Source organism: Leptodactylus fuscus, chromosome 1, assembly GCF_031893055.1.
Source record: "Leptodactylus fuscus isolate aLepFus1 chromosome 1, aLepFus1.hap2, whole genome shotgun sequence".
NCBI lineage: Eukaryota > Metazoa > Chordata > Amphibia > Anura > Leptodactylidae > Leptodactylus > Leptodactylus fuscus.
The window spans coordinates 80,921,656-80,943,067 of record NC_134265.1 but is presented as its reverse complement, the minus strand read 5'-3'; the positions used below and the strand labels follow the sequence as shown (position 1 = coordinate 80,943,067).

The following is a 21,412-nucleotide window of genomic DNA, read 5'->3' as shown; positions in this document are numbered from 1 at the left end:
CATTTAGTGTAACTTGTAAATGGCATGGCTGAATTGTCTATAGTACAGTACTAGAGCAGTATTAAACTTACAATGTAAAGCTTAGGAACTCTTTATAGACGGTAACTGTGCAAATATTCACATGCTGGCACATAAAGCCCATTTTAATACTATTACTGTCGAGGCCATACATAATATGGCTAGATTTCAAAGCCTTGTCCTGACTGGTACATTGAAGCTAAAGCTTGGATATTAGACATATTTGAGGCGCAGCATGGAATGTTTAAACGATCTCAAGGATCCTATCTATACTACTAGCTTATGCGGATTTAAGACTTTTCCTAAATACATTGCTTCAGCAAAACTGCTTTGTTTGGCTATTATCTGAGATTATTCACTTCATTGTTTACACTGCGTTTCCATAACCACGGACCTGGTGATGATCTTATTTCTCTGCCCAGGACAAGTGACCTAGCTCCCTGCTCTTAGGGGAGGGGGAACTGAGTGCTTGGGGCAGCTTGTATTTCTGAGCTGTTTATCTCCTTCCAGTTATCAGGTCTTTTAATTGAATTTTGCTGATAAGAGCTGAGACAGGGAGTCAGTTACCTCTGTATGCAACACACAGACCTAAAACGGAGTTTATTGCAAGCTGACTTTTGGTCCTGTAGCATGTAAATTTGGGATTCTCATCACCTATCAAATTCAGCTCTGCTGAATCAGCTTCATATTGTGCATCTTCCAGTAATACTGTGCTAATTTATTTACAACCATCCGTCATTACTGACTGCAAACATACTGCTATGAAGAGAGATAGCAGAGCTGGCTTTGTCTGGGAGACAGCAAGTGAAACCCTGTCCACCAATGTACAGAGAAAACCAGGAAGTGAAGAGAGCACACAGCCAGCAAGTAGGTGAACAGACGAGTTGGGAATACCCCTTTAAAGGGATCCTATCAGTCGAAATCATTTTTTTCTCACTAACATGTCCCAATAGCCTTAGGAAAGGCTATTCTTCTCCTACATTTCGATGTCTTCTCTGCGCCGCTGTTCGCTTGAAATCCAGTTTTTTGTCTGTATGCAAATGAGTTCCTTCGCAGCACTGGGGGCGTGCCCAATGCTACGGGAGAACTCTCTCCAGCGCCTCCTCCATCTTCTTCAGCAACGGCTTCTTCACACATCCTCTTCCGGTGCGCGGAGTGTCAAAATTCAACGCATGTGCAAGTCGGCTCTGCCAGCGGGCGGAAGTTTTTTTTTTTGTGGCCACTTACGCTTACTGCATACCGACAAAAAAAACGGGATTTAAAGCGAATGGCAGCGCAAAGAAGATATCGAAAGGTAGGAGAAGAATAGCCTTTCTTAAGGCTATTCTGATGTGTTAGTGAGGAAAAAAATGAGTTTGAATGATAGGATCCTTTTAAAGTCTTAGGTTTGTTTGTGACAAAGGACTTTGAGGAGGAAGCTGTAAATGACATCAGGAATAAAAATCACATACAAATCTTGTTACTGTCATCGAGAGGAGTGTGGTTAGTGACCTCAGGAACTTTTCATCATGTTATCACCCCTCATTCCAACTACTGCCCTCTATCACATTTATGTTCTCCGCATCTCTTTAGCAGAATAAAAGAAGTTGAGTAATGGTAATTGCAATAATAAAATATGACCCCCTGCACCTAAACAGATGCCAACAATTGATCCTTACTGTTAAAGAGTAAAAGATTTGGTATCGGCATGATAGAAAAAAAAAATTAAGCTGCCGCGTGTTCACAGTTCCCACATGTACCCTTGGAATTTAATTGTGTGCATGGGACCATTGTAATGAGTGGGTTATAAGACCCTTACCATCTTCTGCCTGTGACACCCCATGCAGTGAGAGTTGATCCTCTCAATGCTATTTGTTAACAAAACAGCATGCTGCCGACAAATATAGTCATGTGCTTATGGCTTTACATGATACATAATAAGGCCAAGTGCACAAAGTTAATGGGGGAACCCATCTCGCTGGCATCCATATATCCTAACAGGGCATAAAGACAAGGGTTGCCTAGAGCTTGGCTTTTGCCAATCAGACCCTTACCATCCTCTGCTTGTGACAACCCCTGCAGTGAGAGTTGATCCTCCCAATGCTTTGACATCAGCTCCCAGGACTGACACCAGTGCACCAGATACTTCATTTTTGTATGACTTCAATGTTGTTTTTCTCCAAATCTACAAAAGTGGCATACGTAACAAAGGTGTGATGTTTGTAACATTGGTTTTGTGCTCTATAAAGTAGTGGGAAGAGTTGAATATGCTTGAGGTAGGTGGTAGAATCCTGTGAGCAATATCTCTGCAAAGTTATTACACATTTTTTTTATTATTCTCATCTATTTGTTTGTCCAGTTTTTTTATATTCTTTTGAATACTATAATAAGCATTACAAATATTCTTTTCAGATCTGAAAACAGAGTGGCCGAACTGTCGTATACCATCACATTAGAGGATTACGGACTGCTGAAGGAGCGAGAGGATGTTGTGTCTGAATCCACTCAGGTATTGTTATTACTATTTTTATATATATTATTTTTATAGACATACATTTTTATAATATATATCTATATATATATATATATATATATATATATATATATACAGTCATGGCCAAAAGTTTTGAGAATGACACAAATCTTCTATTTTCACATGATCTGCTGCCCTCTGGTTTTTATGTGTGTTTGTCAGATGTTTTTATCACATACAGAAATATAATTGCAATCATATTATAAGTAACAAAAGCTTATATTGACAGTTAGAATGAGTTAATGCAGCAAGTCAATATTTGCAGTGTTGACCCTTCTTTTTTAGGACCTCTGCAATTCTCCCTGGCATGCTCTCAATCAACTTCTGGACCAAATCCTGACTGATAGCAGTCCATTCTTGCACAATCAATGCTTGCATTTTGTCAGAATTTGTAGCTTTTTGTTTGCCCACCCATCTCTTGATGATTGACCACAAGTTCTCAATGGGATTAAGTTCTGGGGAGTTTCCAGGCCATGGACCCAAAATCTCTATGTTTTGTTCCCTGAGCCATTTAGTTATCACCTTTGCTTTATGGCAAGGTGCTCCATCATGCTGGAAAAGGCATTGTTGATTGCCAAACTGCTCTTGGACGGTTGAGAGAAGTTGATCTTGGAGGACATTCTGGTACCATTCTTTATTCATGGCTGTGTTTTTAGGCAAGACTGTGAGAGAGCCGATTCCCTTGGCTGAGAAGCAACCCCACACATGAATGGTTTCAGGATGCTTTACAGTTGGCATGAGACAAGACTGGTGGTAGTGCTCACCTCGTCTTCTCCGAATAAGCTGTTTTCCAGATGTCCCAAACAATCGAAAAGGGGATTCATCCGAGAAAATGACTTTACCCCAGTCCTCAGCAGTCCACTCCCTGTACCTTTTGCAGAATATCAGTCTGTCTCTGATGTTTTTTCTGGAGAGAAGTGGCTTCTTTGCTGCCCTCCTTGAGACCAGGCCTTGCTCCAAGAGTCTCCTCCTCACAGTGTGTGCAGATGCACTCACACCTGCCTGCTGCCATTCCTGAGCAAGCTCTGCACTGCTGGTAGCCTGATCCCGCAGCTGAAACACTTTTAAGAGATGGTCCTGGCGCTTGCTGGTCTTTCTTGGGCGCCCTGGAGCCTTTTTGCCAACAATGGAACATCTCTCCTTGAAGTTCTTGATGATGCGATAGATTGTTGACTGAGGTGCAATCTTTCTAGCTGCGATACTCTTCCCTGTTAAGCCATTTTTGTGCAGTGCAGTGATGACTGCACGTGTTTCTTTAGAGATAACCATGGTTAACAGAAGAGAAACAATGATGCCAAGCACCAGCCTCCTTTTAAAGTGTCCAGTGGTGTCATTCTTACTTAATCATGACAGATTGATCTCCAGCCCTGTCCTCATCAACACCCACACCTGTGTTAATGGAGCAATCACTGAAACGATGTTAGCTGGTCCTTTTAAGGCATGGCTGCAATAATGTTGAAATGTGTTTTGGGGGATAAAGTTCATTTTCTAGGCAATTATTGACTTTGTTAGTAATTGCTGTTAAGCTGATCACTCTTTATAACATTCTGGAGTATATGCAAATTGCCATTAGAAAAACTGAAGCAGTAGACTTTGTAAAAATTAATATTTGTATCATTCTCAAAACTTTTGGCCATGACTGTATATATATATATCTATCTATCTATATCTATCTATCTATATATATATATATATATATATATATATATATATATTCTATATAGACCTTTCAATAACAGCACGTGACATATATTGTATAGAACCAGGCTGCATAACTTACATCAAATATTTAACCAAATCAATTCTGTATACCAACAATGATTTATCCCAGATCAGAGTGGCATATAAGGCTTTCCACATCCGGTTTCCTTTATACATCTCTGATCTAAGCTCCTGATATCTATACCTAATCGTCTCCATCACTCTAGATTCTGCTCCTCTCACAGCCATTTCCAGGATTTCTCCAGTCCATCCCACATTCTATAGAGCGCACTATCCTAATGCATCAGGATGTCATAACTATCAAAACCTTCAAAGGCAACCTGAATAACCACCTCTAAGATATCTTGCAATCTTCATTAACCCTGCTGCCATTACACTGTCATCTAGGCAACTTCTACCCTCAACCACTGTTGCCTTCTCCTTTCTTGTAAGCCCTTGCGGGCAGTGTCCACTCTCCCTCTGTGCCAGTTCAGTCATTTAGTTAATGTATGTATTGTAGTAAATGTTATATTGTTGACATGGATAGAAATGACTGCTCAAGAATGGTGGGAGCTCCAGAGAATTCCAAATTCACCAAAATCAGTGGATCATCTCCTATTGAAAGATGTAGATAGTTAGAGTTGATGGAGGTGATGAAAGGTTCCCTTTAATGGGGACCTAAAACAAATAATATGCTGGACTGTTAAATGTAAGAATAGCCTTCAGTTTGTTTGCAAATGTTAAAGTAGGTGGAACATTTAAAAAATAAATCACAAAATGTTAAAAGGGGTTTCACATCTCCCACTCTCATCTGCTTTGCCTACTGCCGCCTCTTCTCACTTGTATTATTCAGCAAGCTAGTGCGCGGACTTTGCATATTTGATGGACGGGACACTATGAAGTACCTCACTAGATATATGCATTTGCTTTACCTTGATACATTATTTATCATTACCGTATTTTCTGGACTATAAGGCGCACATAAAATCCTACGATTTCCTCAGAAATCGAAAGTGCGCCTTATAGTCCAGTGCGCCTTATATATGGATTGAAGCGGCGGCACGCGAGGAGTTAATCGGCGGCCGCCGGCAAAGTCGGCCTGCCGCTTCCCTACATTGCAATGGGAGCGAGCGCGCTATTCAAATAGTATTTGTTCATCTCTAACTTCAATTGTATCTTCTTACAATTGAAGTTAGAGATGCGCGAATACTATTTGAATAGCGCGCTCCCATTGCAATGTATGGAAGCGGCAGGCAGACTTTGCCGGCGGCGGTCGCTTAAAGGGATTCTACCATTAAAAGAAGTCCTTTCCTCTTGACCACGTCGGAATAACCTTAAAAAAGGCTATTCGTCTCCTACCTTTTGCCATAGCCAGCGCTGCCTTCTTTCTCAGCTGCGTCCACCCCTTCTGTGTTGTCTTCTTTGGGCCTCATGGATGACGCATGCGTAGTCGGCTCTGGCTGCGCGAGCCTGTTAGAGCCAACTGCGCATGCGTCATCCATGAGGCCCAAAGAAGACAAACACAGAAGGTATTAGAAATCTATAATAATCAGATCAAGTAATATGAACAGTAAATGTATATTACATTATACAAGGTTGGAGAACACTTGCATCCTATCAGAACAGACAATGGACTTGAAGTAAACTCCATTTTCTCTTTGTGTTTACAAAGAAAGGTTAAGTACTGTCCGAGCTTTATCAGCAAAGTGTAATAAATTGAACTGATTGTCTGAATTGTTCTGAAAGCAAGCACAGTCTTGAAAACTCAGCTCCCCTCCCATTCAGAGAGCAAAAAGTCGCATCATCTGTCCTATAAGCTTGGATTTTGTTATCCAATATATTCCGATAGCTTTGTCCTGCCTTTTAAAGGGGTTTTCAGGGAAAAATAAAAAATATATATTTTTTTTTAAAAAAAGGTCTGTTAGTGCTAATAATGGGTTAATAAGTACATCCACCTTTAGTAGTGTTTTGTTTGATTTCTGGGTTTCCATGGGAGCGTGCAGCATCTTCTGCATTCGTTTACATGGTGTAGCTTCCTGCTGCCTTAGCTGATGTAATGCATTATGATAGTTGTAGGTTCTAACCCGATCTCCCTCTCTAATACTTCCTCCGTGTTTCCCTAGTTATCCCTCCCACTACTAGCCCTTCCCAACTAATTCAACCCACCCCATTATACTTACCTGTCTTCTTCATATCCAGACTTTCTGCTGCGGGAAAGGCTCCTTCTGTTCTTTGATTCTTGCAGCGCCTGTGCAACAGTCCTGGCACTGTGCTGTAGCCTTTACTCCATCTCTACTCGCAGGCGTGGGCAGCTTCTTCAGGCTTCTACGCTTTCTTAATAGAGCTGGAGTGTCGGCTACAGTGCAAAGCCTTGACTCCGGCTCACACAGGCTTCACAGAAGGAAGAAGAGCCGTTCCCGGCAGGAGGAAGTCTGGAAGGATGAGAGGCAAGTATGATTGGGTGGAGGGGGGTTGTAGTAGTGACGTTCTGTTTCTAGAAATGGGAAAACAGCCACCGGATAATCAGAATATGTCCCTGGGGCGTTCACGTGACCATCCTGGGGATATGGGGATACATTTTTGATAAATTATACATTTTTGTTAAATTATTTAATTTAGAAAGTAGGCAACGGGAGGGTGTTTAGATTAGTGCAGGGATTTCTATTTATCCCAGACAACCCCTTTAAGTAACTCTGTTACTACTCTAAGCAGTAAATGAAAAAAAATCAGAATTGGAAAGGAATTTACGTTAGTAAGCAAAAGCTTGTCCTAATTTTACCCTCTAAGGCTTTGTTCACATCTCATTTGATCCTTATGTTTGGCTTGTATATCTATAGGTCTCCATTTGACTGGTGGACACTAAAAGTGTGTTCTTTGGTATTCATCAGGCTGCAATATATTGGTATAATTTTTCTTTTGTTGTATGGAGTAACATAAAATACTTTGCTGTGCACTTCAGTAACAAAGATGAAGACCAGCCAGTATAAGTTTCTTTTAAATAAAGTGAATGGGTAAAAGATGGCACTATACACAGTGACATACAGTACATTGGGCAATATTTTATAGGTATTCATCTGACAGATGGATCAAGCGTGATGTGAACAGAGCCTAAAACATTTTCATTGTTTTTTAAAATAATTAAAAATGGTTAAAATGGAATCCACCCACAGGCGTTATAGCAGAAAGATACTGTATATTAATGTACATACTATTGTTTTCTACACGCTATGTTTTAGTGCATTGTACTACCCTGTTTCCCCAAAAATAAGTCATCCCCCAGAAGTAAGACATAGCAGATGTTTTGTTGAATTGCCTAATATAAGGCACCCCCCGAAAGTAAGACATGCCCCAATAATACGGTAATAATCTTTCTGCGCAAAGATTGCATGAAGAAAAACATTGCAGCCAGCTGAACACTGTGTGCGATGTTCTGTGTGCACAGATATGCCGGCTGCTGACACCGCTGCAATACGTTGTATCCACTGTTCCTGCTGCAGTAGGATGAGCTGGGAGATGCCCGTGGATATACACTAAGCATCATATGCAGGGGGGGGGGGGGGTCGGGTCCACTCTCCCAGCTCATCCCACAGCAGCAGGAACAGTGGATACAAATAATGGGATCACAGCAGCAGCAGCCGCCGACTTTCCTGTGAAAACAGAGCACCTCACACCGCTTTCAGCTGGTTGCAATGTTTTTCTTTATACAATCTTTGTGCAATCTTAGCACATAAGACATCCCCTGAAAATAAGACATAGCATGTCTTTAGGACCAAAAATTAATATAAGACACTGTCTTATTTTCGGGGAAACAGGGTAATGTTTTTTTGCCCATCTTCCACTTGTAATTTTTAAGAGTTATTCTTTATTCTTTTTATTAAATGTTAGAGCTCAGCATGTCAGAATCCTCCTCCCCAGCCACCACCTTCTCCCAAACATATTTCGGAGCCACGGGAAACCCTGGAGTACAAAGCTGCTCTCGAGTTGGAAATGTGGAAAGAAATGCAGGAGGAATTGTTTGCAAGTCAGGTAGGCTATCTGTAAGGCTCTCAGTGGTGGATGATCTTAAGACTACGGATTATTTGGTGAGATCCTAACTTTTACTGTACAAGTCTTCTGAACTTTTATGGCAGTGTCTGACATGCATTTATACACGCTTATCAGTCTGTATACAAGTATTCACATATACATATATAAATATATATTCTCAGTTATTTGTTATGACAGCTGCATAGAAAATGACTTGCTGGTCAGAAGCTCAGAATGAGAATTAATTCACATTGCCATACAATTAGAGAACAAAGGATGGACTTTCCCGTGCTAAAACATTTCTGCAATGAAGATCATAATCTCACCAATGACATGAAAATTTTGGTTTTAAGAGGGAATTTTAAATCAAGGAAAGAGCGACAGATTTATGAGTACAAGAGCATGACCCTAAATTAACACTCTGGAGAATGGAATAAATGTCTCATATGTGTTCATGTCATTCTATAGAAATCACTGAACTAAGACAGCCATAAAGATAAGAACCTGGGAACTGTGAATTGTTTACATGTATATACTAATAAGCCTCTTCCCCCCCCCCCCCTCCTGAAATCCTATCCCTATGTGTCCTGTTGTACATAAATATGCAGCCTTCAGAAAATTGTTTTTTAGTTATATCTGAAGAAGAAGCCAAAGAGCTTTGAAACATTATATTCTGTCATCATTATGAGTTAGCCAGTAAAAAAGTATCATCTACTGAAGACTCTCAAGTTTTTTGTTTTTTATATTTCAAGCTTGTACAGTGATGCATTTCTTAGGGAGCCTTCACACGGAGTAAATGCGCGTGTATTTTTGCAAAATACACCTGTAAAAATAAGACTCCCATTGACGTCAATGACATTTTACAGGCGTACTTTTACACATGTAAAAAATATCATTTAAGTCAATGGGAGTCTTATTTTTACACGAGTATTTTGCAAAAATACACACACGTTTACTCCGTGTGAAGGCTCCCTTATATAGGTTCCTGGTGGGCCATAACAACCACAGCATAGGACCTCAGTATATAGGCAGGGTGCAGGAGCAGGCTGGCCGGAAACCTCTGCGGATCCCCCTATTCAAAAGCACCCCCTCCTGTTTTACTCTTGCTACAGATAATAAAGTGACTATTAGCACTTACCGTATTTTTCGGACTATAAGACGCACTTTTTTTCCTCCCAATATGGGAGGAAAATGTGTGTGCGTCTTATAGTCCGAATGCAGCGTGTGCAGCGTCTGTGTCCCGTCTGTGTGAATCAAAAGGAGAGCAGCACGGTGCCTGCCTGCTCTGCCCCTCCTTCCCTGTCTGTGTCGGGTCTTTGCAGGAGCGAGATATAAGAGGCAGGGAAGTAAGGGCGGGCCAGACGGGTGAAGGAAGCGTGGTTTCAAGCTTGCCGAGAAAACCACGCCTCCTTCTCCTGTCTGGCCCGCCCCTCCTTCACTGCCTCTCAGATCTGGCTCTGGCAATGAAGCCACACAGACAGGGAAGGAGGGGCGGGCCAAACGGGAGGAGGAGGCGTGGTTTTCTCAGCAAGCTTGAAACCACGCCTCCTTCACCTGTCTGGTCCGCCCCTACTTCCCTGTCTGTGTGGCTTCATTGCCGGAGCAAGATGTGAGAGGCAGTGAAGGAGGGACGAGCCAGACAGGTGAAAAAGGCATGTTTTCAAGTTTGCTTAGAAAACCACACCTCCTTCACCCGTCTGGCCCGCCCCTTTTTCTCTTCTTGCATAGCTTCACTGCAGGGTGTCTCTTTCCATCCATGGATGAGATAGATTAGATATAGATAGACAGAAAGACAGACACAGACAGACAGACGGACGGATAGACAGACAGACGGATAGACAGACAGACGGATAGACAGATAGATAGATAGATAGATAGATAGATAGAGATATATGTTCAAATCACCCCCATATCCCTAGAATACATATAAAACAAAAACATTACTGTGAAACACATACACATTTGGTATCCCTGTGTCCGAAAGCCCCCGGTTCTATTTACATTGGTGAAATATTATATTATTAGGTTATTAAATATTTCACCAATTTTTTTTCCTTAAAATTTTTTTTTTTCCCTATTTTCCTCCTCTAAAACCTTAGTGCGTCTTATGGTCCGGTGCGTCTTATAGTCCGAAAAATACGGTAAATTATAGTGACTGAGATTCCAAGCATTGTGTTGTAAGTGAAGGCTGTGGCCGCTTGCTTTGGGCAGCAGGCACATTATTTGTGCACTGGACGTAACCTCCCATTATGTTTGGTGTATAAATGATTTCCAGTCCCATGCCTTTTTTCAGTATTATATCCAATGTTCTCATACTCTGGATCTGTAGATAATGATTATATGCCAACATACTTTTATCATGATTTCTAGTAATATAGATATTGTTGGCAAGAAGCGCGTACTGTTCATGAGATTCTTTTCATTAATGTGAACTTGCGTTTTTATGAAATAATGTTGGAACACTCTGAGCATTTGATCTGGCATGGTTGGAGTTATTAAATATTTTGTGGGCCTGCTTATGGGCCACATTCAGTAGACTGTATGCTGAGAACAGCAACAGCCCTTTTTTTTTTTTTTTTTTTTTTTTAATATAAATTTTCCCAGACTTTAAAGAGGACCTTTCACCAGATCGGGCACAGGCAGTTTTATATACTGCTGGAAAGCTGACAGTGCGCTGAATTCAGCGCACTGTCGGCTTTCCCGATCTGTGCCCAGTGTAAAGCGCTATCGGTCCCGGGACCATAGCGCTTTAGTGTCAGAAGGGCGTTTCTGACAGTTAGCCAGGGACGCCCTTCTGCCCAGCAGCGCCTATCGCGCTGTACTGTGTGAGCGGGGAGGAACGCCCCCTCCCTCTGCTCACACAGCTCGTCCATAGACGAGTGTTATCAGGAGAGGGAGGGGGGAGTTCCTCCCCGCTCCACAGTACAGCGCGATAGGCACTGTTAGGCAGAAGGGCGTCCCTGGCTAAGTGTCAGAAACGCCATTCTGACTGTAAAGCCCTATGGTACCGGGACCGATAGCGCTTTACACCAGGCACAGATCGGGAAAGCCGACAGTGCGCTGAATTCAGTGCACTGTCAGCTTTCCAGCAATATATAGAACTGCCTGTGCCCAATCTGATGAAAGGTCCTCGTTAAATCTAACTTTGTTGTAGGTTTAGTATGCTTTCCCCTGCTGACAGTCCATCTAAAGAAATTTCTTGCAATTTACATATTAAAATCTTCATTATTGCATAATGCAAAATTCAACAGTGTGTTTTTGTTTTTTCATTATGCATTTTTTAAAATTTCCCACCATTCTCAAGATATCTGCTTGTTACTGAATGACTGCATTGGCACTTGCGTTGTTCCAGGGTAGACAAAATATATCAAGTTTTACTTGCACCAAGAGTAGCAGCACACGACCGTTTTTCGCCTGTGAAACACGGCCCGTGTGTCAGCCAAATTTACCGGCTTGAACTTAATGCTGGGAGAAACACGGGTGAAACCCGGTCATGTGCTGCTCTCCTAAGTTTGTCAAAACTGACTACAATCGTAGCAGAATTTCAGCACTAAGAAGCTTTAGCTTTTCTAAGGGCTTTTAGGTTCTAAATTTAATATGGAATAATTTTATTGGCCACAAATTGCGATCTTGAAAATGGAGAGAAATGTAATCACAGAATATATCATTACCTGTGTCTTCAAGATTTTTACGCCTTGCTAACAGGATGCAATGTTACTGCAGCCTAACAAACACTATTTAATTTTAGATTTCTGCAGTTTTTCCACTTTTTTTTTTCAGGAAATTTTGTGTATATAAAATGCCCAGATTTTAACTCTCTACCTTTAGAAGCACTGTTGTTTCAACAAACTTTGCATTAAGGAATAGCATAAGCGATTCTAAGAAACTTTGTACACAATTGCAATAAATGATGTATGGCATTTAGCATCTTCTACTTACTGTCAGGTCCTCTTTCTTATACCGATAACTTTGTGTTTGATTTGGTCCCTAATTTAGTTTTGTTTCCAGTCCTTGTTTTTTGGTCAAAATGAGGAAGGATAATAAGCACTGAGCATAGCTGGCAAAGACAGAAAATATATGCTAGTAGGCATGTAGAGCTCAAATACTAAATGTCTTTAACCCCTTAACGCTAAATCACGTACCTGTACGTCAGGGAATGTGGTTAGTTCCCGCATTCCCACGTACCTGTACGTGATAGAGATCGCACGGGTTCAGAAGCAGAGCCCGTGCGATCTCCATGGGAGGCCGGCTGTATCTGACAGCCAGGCTTCCCCTGTAGCAGCAGGGACGGTGATTGCACCGACCCCCGCTGTTTAACCCTTAAGGTGCCATGATCCATAGTGATCATGGCACCCTAGGGGTTTGGCTGGGCTATAAATCATGTTGCCGGCAGCAGGAGTCTGTGTGAGCTGTAATTTACAGCTACACGCTGCTCCTTAATCCCTCCCCCCATCGGAGCTCGCTCCGATGGGGGGAGGGTTAACCCCTTGGATGCCAGGACAAGGGGAAGCTAGTCTATGCATCTGCATAGCTAGCTTCCTCTATAGACTGCAATACACGTGTATTGCAGTCTGTAGTTAGTATAGAACCAGCGATCCTCTCTGATCACTGGTTCTAGTGTGCTTGCAGCACAAATAAAACAATGTAAAAAAGTTTTTTTTTTTTTTTTTTTTTTTTTTAAATAGTGTAAAACAAAAAAAAAAAAAAGTTACATTTCTTGTAAATCTGGAAAATCGCTGTTACACTTGTAAGCCTTATAACGTCCAAAATAAAATTAAAATACAATCAAAAGATGATGCCGATATAAAGCAGAGATATGGGAGATAATATTTATTACTGTATTTGGGTGGTAATAACTATCTGCCTGAAAAACAGAGAATTTCACATTTTGAAAATTGCAATTTTTTCCAAATTTCCATCAAATTTCCTATTTTTTTAATAAGTAAATACAAAAATATTGATTAGTGTTTACCACTAACATGAAGTATAATGTGTTACGAGAAAATAATCCCAAAATCACTTGTGTAAATTAAAGCGTCTGAAAATTATTGCCATTTAAAGTGACATATCAATTTTGAAAAAATAGGCCTGGTCCTTAACATACATTTGGGCTGTGTCCTTAAGGGGTTAAAAAGAACTTTGTTATTGTACTTTTGATGGACAGTTGAAGAAAAAAGAACTGGCCCACATGCAAGTCCTGGTAGAAGAATGGAAAAGAAGAGATCGAGAAAGGGAGGCATTAGTAAAGAAAAAGGTAAGCCTTCCTTATGTATCCATGTTTGGTAATCCGCTTCCATTATAGGTAACATGTTAAAGGAATTGTAGACCTTTAGTGAAGGATTATTTGAGTTTTGTATCAGTTAACATTACTGCCTGTGTATAGTCGCTTACAATAATGATTAGAGATGAGCAAACTGTTTCGTAACAAGACAAGTTCAATATGAATTCTACAAAAATCTCAGGTTTGCCCGAACCCAATATTTTTGTGGTTTATCACTAAGAAACCACTATTCTACTCCAGGGTCTCTTTCGAGAAATGTTCGAAATTTTGAAAACCATCCTACAGAGGTTTAAAGAGGACCTTTCACCATATCTGGGCACAGGCAGTGTTATATACTGCCAGAAAGCTGACAGTGCGCTGAATTCAGCGCACTGTCGGCTTTCCCGATCTGTGCCCGGTGTAAAGCGCTATCGGTCCCGGTACCGTAGCGCTTTACAGTCAGAAGGGCGTTTCTGACCATTAGCCAGGAACGTCCTTCTGCCTCGCGGCGCCAATCGCGCTGTGCTGTGGAGCCGGGAGGAACGCCCCCTCCCGCTCCTGATAATGCTCGTCTACGGACAAGCTGTGTGAGCAGAGGGAGGGGGGAGTTCCTCCCCGCTCCACAGCACAGCGCGATTGGCGCCGCGAGGCAGAAGGACGTTCCTGGCTAATGGTCAGAAACGCCCTTCTGACCATAGAAGAGCTACGGTACCGGGCCGTAAGCTCTTCACACCGGGCACAGATCGGGAAAGCCGACAGTGCGCTGAATTCAGCGCACTGTCAGCTTTCTGGCAGTATATAGAACTGCCTGTGCCCAAAAGTGGTGAAAGGTCCTCTTTAAAGGGAGTCTATCACACTGATGTGTGTTGATGGACTTTCATGTATGAATGTATGCTAATGTTCTGGTAACACCTCCTGCATTTACTTATTATAGTGTTACCAGAACATTAGCGCACATTCTATAGTGAATATAAATGCTTTGTTCTCATTGAAAGTCCATCAACACACAGCAGTGCTCAGGGAACAGGGATAATACTTCCGATGCTCCTTGCAGGATAATTGGCATATTAAGAAAACCAGATTAATTAAAAAATGGCTGCGAAGATCAATGAATGAAAGGTATGCCTAGAATAGCCTTTCTAAAGGCTACGTATGGGTATGCTTATTTAAAGGGATTTTTTTTGGTAGATTGTGAGCCCTATATAGGGATTACAATGTACATTTTTTTGTCTTAGCATTATGTCTTTGTAGAATGGGAGGAAATCCATGCAAACACAGGGAGAACATACAAACTCCTTGCAGATGTTGTTTCTGGTGGGATTCAAACCCAGGACTCCAGTGTTGCAAGGCTGCAGTGCTAGCCACTGAACCACCATGTTGCCCCCTATTTAAAGGAATCCTATCATTCAGACGACAATTTTTCTAAGTACCATGTCGGAGTAACCTTAAGAAAGGCTATTCTTCTCCTACTTTTCGTTGTCTTCTCTGTGCCGCCGTTCGCATACAATCCCGGTTCTTGTCGGTATGTAAATTAGCTCTCTCGCCACACTGGGGGCGGGCCCCAGTGCTCAGACAACACTGGGGACGTCCCCAATACTGCGAGAGAACTCTCTCCAGTGCCGCCTCCTCTTCTTCAGCAGCATCATCTTCAGCCTCTTCTTCCGGCGGTGGCCTTGGGCAGAGCAGACTGCGCAAACCCCATAGGCCACGAGAAAATGGATAGAAATAGCATAGTATTGTAAGCAGCCACTTTCTCGGGGCCTGTGGGCATGCGCAGTCTGCTCTGCCCGAGGTCTAGAAGTAAGAAGACACTGCCAGAAGAAGAGAATGAAGAGGCCGTTCCTGACGAAGATGGAGGTGGCGCCGGAGAGAGTTCTCTCGCAGCATTGTGGCCACCCCCAGTGCTGTCTGAGCGCTGGGGCCCGTCCCCAGTGCTGCGAGAGGAGCTAATTTACATACCGACAAGAGCCGGGATTGTAGGCGAACGGCGGCACGGAGAAAACAACGAAAGGTAGGAGAAGAATAGCCTAGTACTTAGAAAAAATGTCGTCTGAATGATAGGATCCCTTTAAAGGGATTGTATCATTAGGATCCCGTTTTAAGCTAAAACCATGTCGGAGTAGCTATTCTTCCTCTACCTTTTAGATGTCTTCGCTGTGCTGCCATTCCTTAGATATCCCGAGTTTTCGTCCATATGCTAATTAGTTTTCTCACAGCACTGTGCTGTGAGAAAACTATCCAGCGCCGCTTCCTTCTTGTTCACTGCCTCCCCCCGTTCAGCCACAGGAAAATGGCCGACTGCGCATGTCCGTCGCCATTTTCCTGTGGCCGAGTGGGAGAGGTGGTGACGAACATGCGCAGTTGGCACTTTTTGAAGAAGACGTGATGGGAAAAGGATCGAGAGCCAGAGACCAAGAAAACGGCGGCGCTGGATAGTTTTCTTGCAGCACTGGGCGCTTCCCCTGTGCTGCGAAAACTAATTAGCATATGGATGAAACCGAGATATCGAGAAGTCTTCTCCGCGCCGCCATTCCTTAATGATAAAAGAAGAATAGCCTTTTGTAAGGCTGTTCCGATATGCATTTAGCTTAAAACAGGATTCTAATGATAGAATCCCTTTAAAAAAACAAAACAAAAACCTATAGCCAATAATGGACTCACTTTAAGAAACAATACATAAACTAGGGTATTGCACATATGTGCAGTACATATCAATGTCAGTTACAGCACTGGCACGAGCGGCTGAACACTTCAGACACACATCTTATTTATGTATATAATATTTAAGGGTTTTTTTCTGCTACTTTATAGGTTGCTGAATACACAGCTTTGGAAGAAACATTGCAGAAAGCCTTGGCTGACCTAAAAATAAGAGAACATCAAATCACGAGTGATGAAATGGAGGTATGATCATCTTTGTCCAATTGCTGAAAGTGTAAAATAGAGTTGAACTATGCAGAATTAGTCTGGAAAACATGTATGTGTATGTGTGAGTTTACGGCCTAAGGCTGAGGTCCCACATTGCGGAAACGCAGCTTTTTTTGTTGCAGATTTTGCTGCGGTTTTTTGAGCCAAAGTCAGGAGTGGACTGAACAGAAGGGAGAAGTATAAGAGCTTCCTATATATTTTCCATTCCTTTTGTAGCCATCCTTGGCTTTGGCTCAAAAAACTGCAACAAAATCTGCAACAAAAAAAAATCTGCGTTTCCGCCTTGGCCTTGGTCACATTTCTAACTTTTTAAATGACCCCTTGTGATAAATACGGTTTCACGTGGGATGGATGTATGTGTGTTTTGTTTTTTTTTGTTGTTTTTTTTAAATATTTTATTTATATCACCTTACTTGCATATATGATGCCTGAAATCTTTGCCAGCTATGATATGGTGACGTTTTCTTTGCACGTCTCCACCGGTCACACTTGTCTTGATACCCCCATTCTCCATTGTGCGTGTGCACCTAAATCCCAAGTTAGAGCAACAAAAGATTGTATATTAAATGTTTCTGAAGGAAAATACACAAATATTTTTTTTAATAAAAACCAAAATAGTGATAAACCCTGATAGTATATAGCGGTAGAGGCTTATATTGTACTTTGCTTTTGTCCCAAATACAGCAAAACCTGTAAATTGTGTCTTGATTCTGACAGTGATAAGTTGTTTATGTTGTACTCCATTCTCATATATTGTAAAATACTGTATGACCGCACTTCCATACTTTCACCTATGAAATGTAAGGCTTTCCTCTTAGACAAGGATGGAGTAAAGCAGTCGTAAATCTTCAGGGTCATGGAGAATATCCTGCTTTGTGTTCTTGGCACAATCCTATTGGTAAAATCCGACATTTGCTATGATACAGACATAAAGCAGAAAGTAACTCTGGTGCCTTAAACATTTCCTTATCTAAGACACATTAATTTATTCTGGACATGTTGACATACTGGATCTGTACTAGGAAAGTTTTATTAAGATTGCCTTCTGTTACAGTGTAAGTTTGTACATGTGTAATTCACTTTGTATCAACAGTATCGTATAGCCTGTTACCTTCACATTTGGGCTTTTTTCCCCAGCCAGTTAGTTGACCTAGAGTGTATGAACGTCTTTTTACAACAACTCTGTAATTTCCATTCTTTCTCTATGCTAGAACTTGAAATACTGCAGGGTTGTCTGAGTTGGCCCATATATGTATATTTTTTCTTTATTTCCCAAGTAGTCCACTTCTTTCTTCCTAATAAGAGGCATTTACTTACTGAATTCTCCCACTTTTTAACAATATTCATTTAACTTGGTGTTCTCAATGTGTAGTTTACTCGAGTATAAACCAAATTTTTCAGTACAGTTTTCTTTGTGCTGAAAAAGCCCCCCTCGGCTTATACTCGAGTCAAGCAAAAAAAAAAAAAAAAAATATTATTATATAATTTTTTTTTGGGGGGGAGGGGGGGGTTGTCTATGACCAGCCACGATAGTAATGTATAGAATCTTCCATAAAATACTGGAAAAAAAAAGCTTTAAAAAGAATATAAGAAAAAATAAAGTAAATAAAAGTTCTAAATCACTCCTTTCCCTAGAATACATATAAAAGTAGAAGATGACTGTGAAACACAAACACATTACGTCTCTCTGTGTCTGACAGTGCCCGGTCTCCTGAATATAGGGTATCTGCAGTGCTCCTGTTCCGTCAAGAGGGGTTAATAGGAGCACTGCAGATACCCTATATTCAGCCAAGCTGAATTCCAAGTGGGGGGGGGGAAACCCAGTCCTCAAGCTCAGGGAAGGGGTAGACGGACAACCAAAACACCCCCTCCCCTTCCCCAGCACCCAAAAACTCCGACCATTTTAATTTTTGAAATTTTCCAGTAGCTGCTGCATTTCCCCCTCGGCTTATACTCGAGTCAATAAGTTTTCCCAGTTTTTTTTGTGGTAAAATTAGAGGTCTCTGCTTATATTAGGGTCGGCTTATACTCGAGTATATACGGTATATTCTACAAAGACCACATTGGAATAGCCTTTATAAAGACCATTATTCTCCTACCTTTTATTATTCTGATCCGCGCCACCGTTTTTGTGAATTTTCTTTTTTCTTCCGTATGCAAATGAGTCTTCAGAAAGCACAGGGGGTGTTCCCATTTGCTCAAAAAGCACAGCGGTTGAGAGGTCCGCTGTGCTGTCCGAAGACTCTCCAGCGACACCTCTGTATTCTTCTCCCGACAGGCTTCTTCACCATGTCATCAGCTGTCAGAGCCAAATGTGTGTGTCAGTTCCTGTGGCTTCTTACACGAGCGTCCGTTTGGCGACAGGAAAATGGCTGAACTGACATGCACAGTTGGCTCTGCCGGCTGATAATGCGGCGAAGAGGCGGTCAGGAGAAGAAGACAGGTGTTGCTGGAGGGTCTTTGGACAGCACAGGGAGGGTTTTTGGACAGCACAGGCTGTCCAAAGGCAGAACTTCACTCTGTGCAAATATATTAATAAGGGAATTTTTAGTGTCTGTCCTTCTAATGTGATGCTCTGATGACTCCTTGTGTCTCTTTTTTAGAGATGAGCGAACATTAAAATGTTCGAGGTTCGAAATTCGATTCGAACAGCCGCTCACTGTTCGTGTGTTCGAACGTGTTTCGAACCCCATTATAGTCTATGGGGAACATATACTCGTTAAGGGGGAAACCCAAATCCGTGTCTGGAGGGTCACCAAGTCCACTATGACACCCCAGGAAATGATACCAACACCCTGGAATGACACTGGGACAGCAGGGGAAGCATGTCTGGGGGCATAAAAGTCACTTTATTTCATGGAAATCCCTGTCAGCTTGCGATTTTCGCAAGCTAACTTTTCCCCATAGAAATGCATTGGCCAGCGCTGATTGGCCAGAGTACGGAATTCGACCAATCAGCGCTGACTCTTGGAGACTGGTGTGGAGCGATCTTAGACTCACTTTATTTCATGGAAATCCCTCTCAGCTTGCGATTTTCGCAAGCTAACTTTTCCCCATAGAAATGCATTGGCCAGCGCTGATTGGTCGAATTCCGTACTCTGGCCAATCAGCGCTGGCTCTGCCGGAGGAGGCGGAGTCTAAGGTCGGACCTGAATGGAGACTGGCGTGGAGCGATCTTAGACTCCGCCTCCTCCAGCAGAGCCAGCGCTGATTGGTCGAGTTCCGTACTCTGGCCAATCAGCGCTGTCCAATGCATTCCTATTGGAAAAAGTTTATGTCACAAAAATCACAATTACACACCCGATAGAGCCCCAAAAAGTTATTTTTAATAACATTCCTACCTAAATAAAGGTTATCCCTAGCTATCCCTGCCTGTACAGCTATCCCTGTCTCTTAGTCACAAAGTTCACATTCTCATATGACCCGGATTTGAAATCCACTATTCGTCTAAAATGGGGGTCATCTGATTTCGGCAGCCAATGACTTTTTCCGATTTTTTTCGATGCCTCCGGTGTCGTAGTTCCTGTCCCACCTCCCCTACGCTGTTATTGGTGCAAAAAAAGCGCCAGGGAAGGTGGGAGGGGAATCAAATTTTTTTGGAGTTTGCCACGTGATGTTCGATTCGAATCGAACACATCGAACAGCCTGATATCCGATCGAACATGTGTTCGATAGAACACTGTTCGCTCATCTCTACAATTTTTCTCTCTCTCTCACTTGGCTACTTCTCCTACTCCCCTCCCCATAGACTTCTATGGAGAGCAGTAATTTGACACTTCACTTGGAAAGGTTTCTGAATGAATGTCTGCTTATGAAGAAAGGGGGGGGGGGTTGGACAGGACAGGAAAAGCCTGAAAAATGGAGGCTTTTTATCTAGTAAAATATATTACAGAATATAGTGATTATTTTATTCCGAATCCCTCTGGAGGCGCATATAGATTGTACATTTACAAATAAAATTAAAATCTTGTACACATTTTGTTTCCCTTTCATCTCCATGTGTTTTTCTTCAACTCCAAGGCACTGCAGAGATGGCTATTGTTCTGTCTCCTGCTGCAAAAAAGTGAATTCTGCTATATTTGGGGAGGAATCGTAATAAATGGTCATCTCTGCAGGGCTGTGAAGATAAAGGTTGGAGTTGAGAGAGTCTGGTCCATTTGGATGTTCATACACTTATAGATAAAATAAAAACCGTTTCTACGCAACTCCAGAGCAACCTCACTTTTCCAGGGTTTGAGACCATATATCTATCAGATACATTGTCCAGTGTCTGGAGGCGAGTGGCGGAAGGGGCTTATTCACTGTCTGTATTCTTGAGCCCTCTGTATAGCAACATTTTTATGCATGCCACAACTTCATCATACACCTACTGCATTATGAAGCATTATTTTTAATTATTATTAGCTCTCACTAACTAACCTTATGTTACGTTACCGTTCAACAAAACTGCTGATCACAAATAAATCTAAAATAAAAAAGTTCCTACTTAGCTGTAACCAACGTGAATGTAATATTGTTGTCACTTACAGTGTTAAGAGGAATCCGCGCTCACAGCAAGTGGTTTATTTACTGAGTGTTATATATAGTAGGTGTTTTTGTGGAATACGTCGTTGAGGTGGAGGGCGCTTTTTTTCATGTTACACTTAATTAGGGGCCTGTTAATAACCTGAGAAAGTAATCCCTATAGTCATATTTCCATATGTGCTGCTTTTCTTACAAGGTTTTATTGTGTTTACTTTCCAGTTAAAAAAGGCTAAGGCAGAACTTCAGCTACAGTGTGAACGGAGTGTTCAGGAGCGTCAGGACTCTATAAGAAGAGTGAGAGAAGACTGCGTACATCAAATAGAGCTCGAGAGGTTAAAGGTTAAGCAGCTGGAGGAGGACAAGATGCGGCTTCAGCAGCAGGTAATCCGGGGACCGCTGGATGGTTATTCTGTTGATATGGATGCCTTATTGGAAGGGATTTT

General features: G+C 41.9%; 1 protein-coding gene across 1 annotated transcript in view; it reads left to right on the top strand.

The window, feature by feature from the left end:
* The window catches only part of CEP120 (centrosomal protein 120), a 69,993-nt gene that overhangs the window by 21,964 nt on the left and 26,617 nt on the right, over positions 1–21,412 (top strand). The window contains exons 12-16 of the mRNA XM_075272295.1: positions 2,410–2,506; positions 8,117–8,257; positions 13,422–13,511; positions 16,329–16,421; positions 21,189–21,350. Of these exons, the coding sequence (XP_075128396.1) occupies positions 2,410–2,506; positions 8,117–8,257; positions 13,422–13,511; positions 16,329–16,421; positions 21,189–21,350 (583 nt within the window). The remainder of the gene's footprint in view (positions 1–2,409; positions 2,507–8,116; positions 8,258–13,421; positions 13,512–16,328; positions 16,422–21,188; positions 21,351–21,412) is intronic.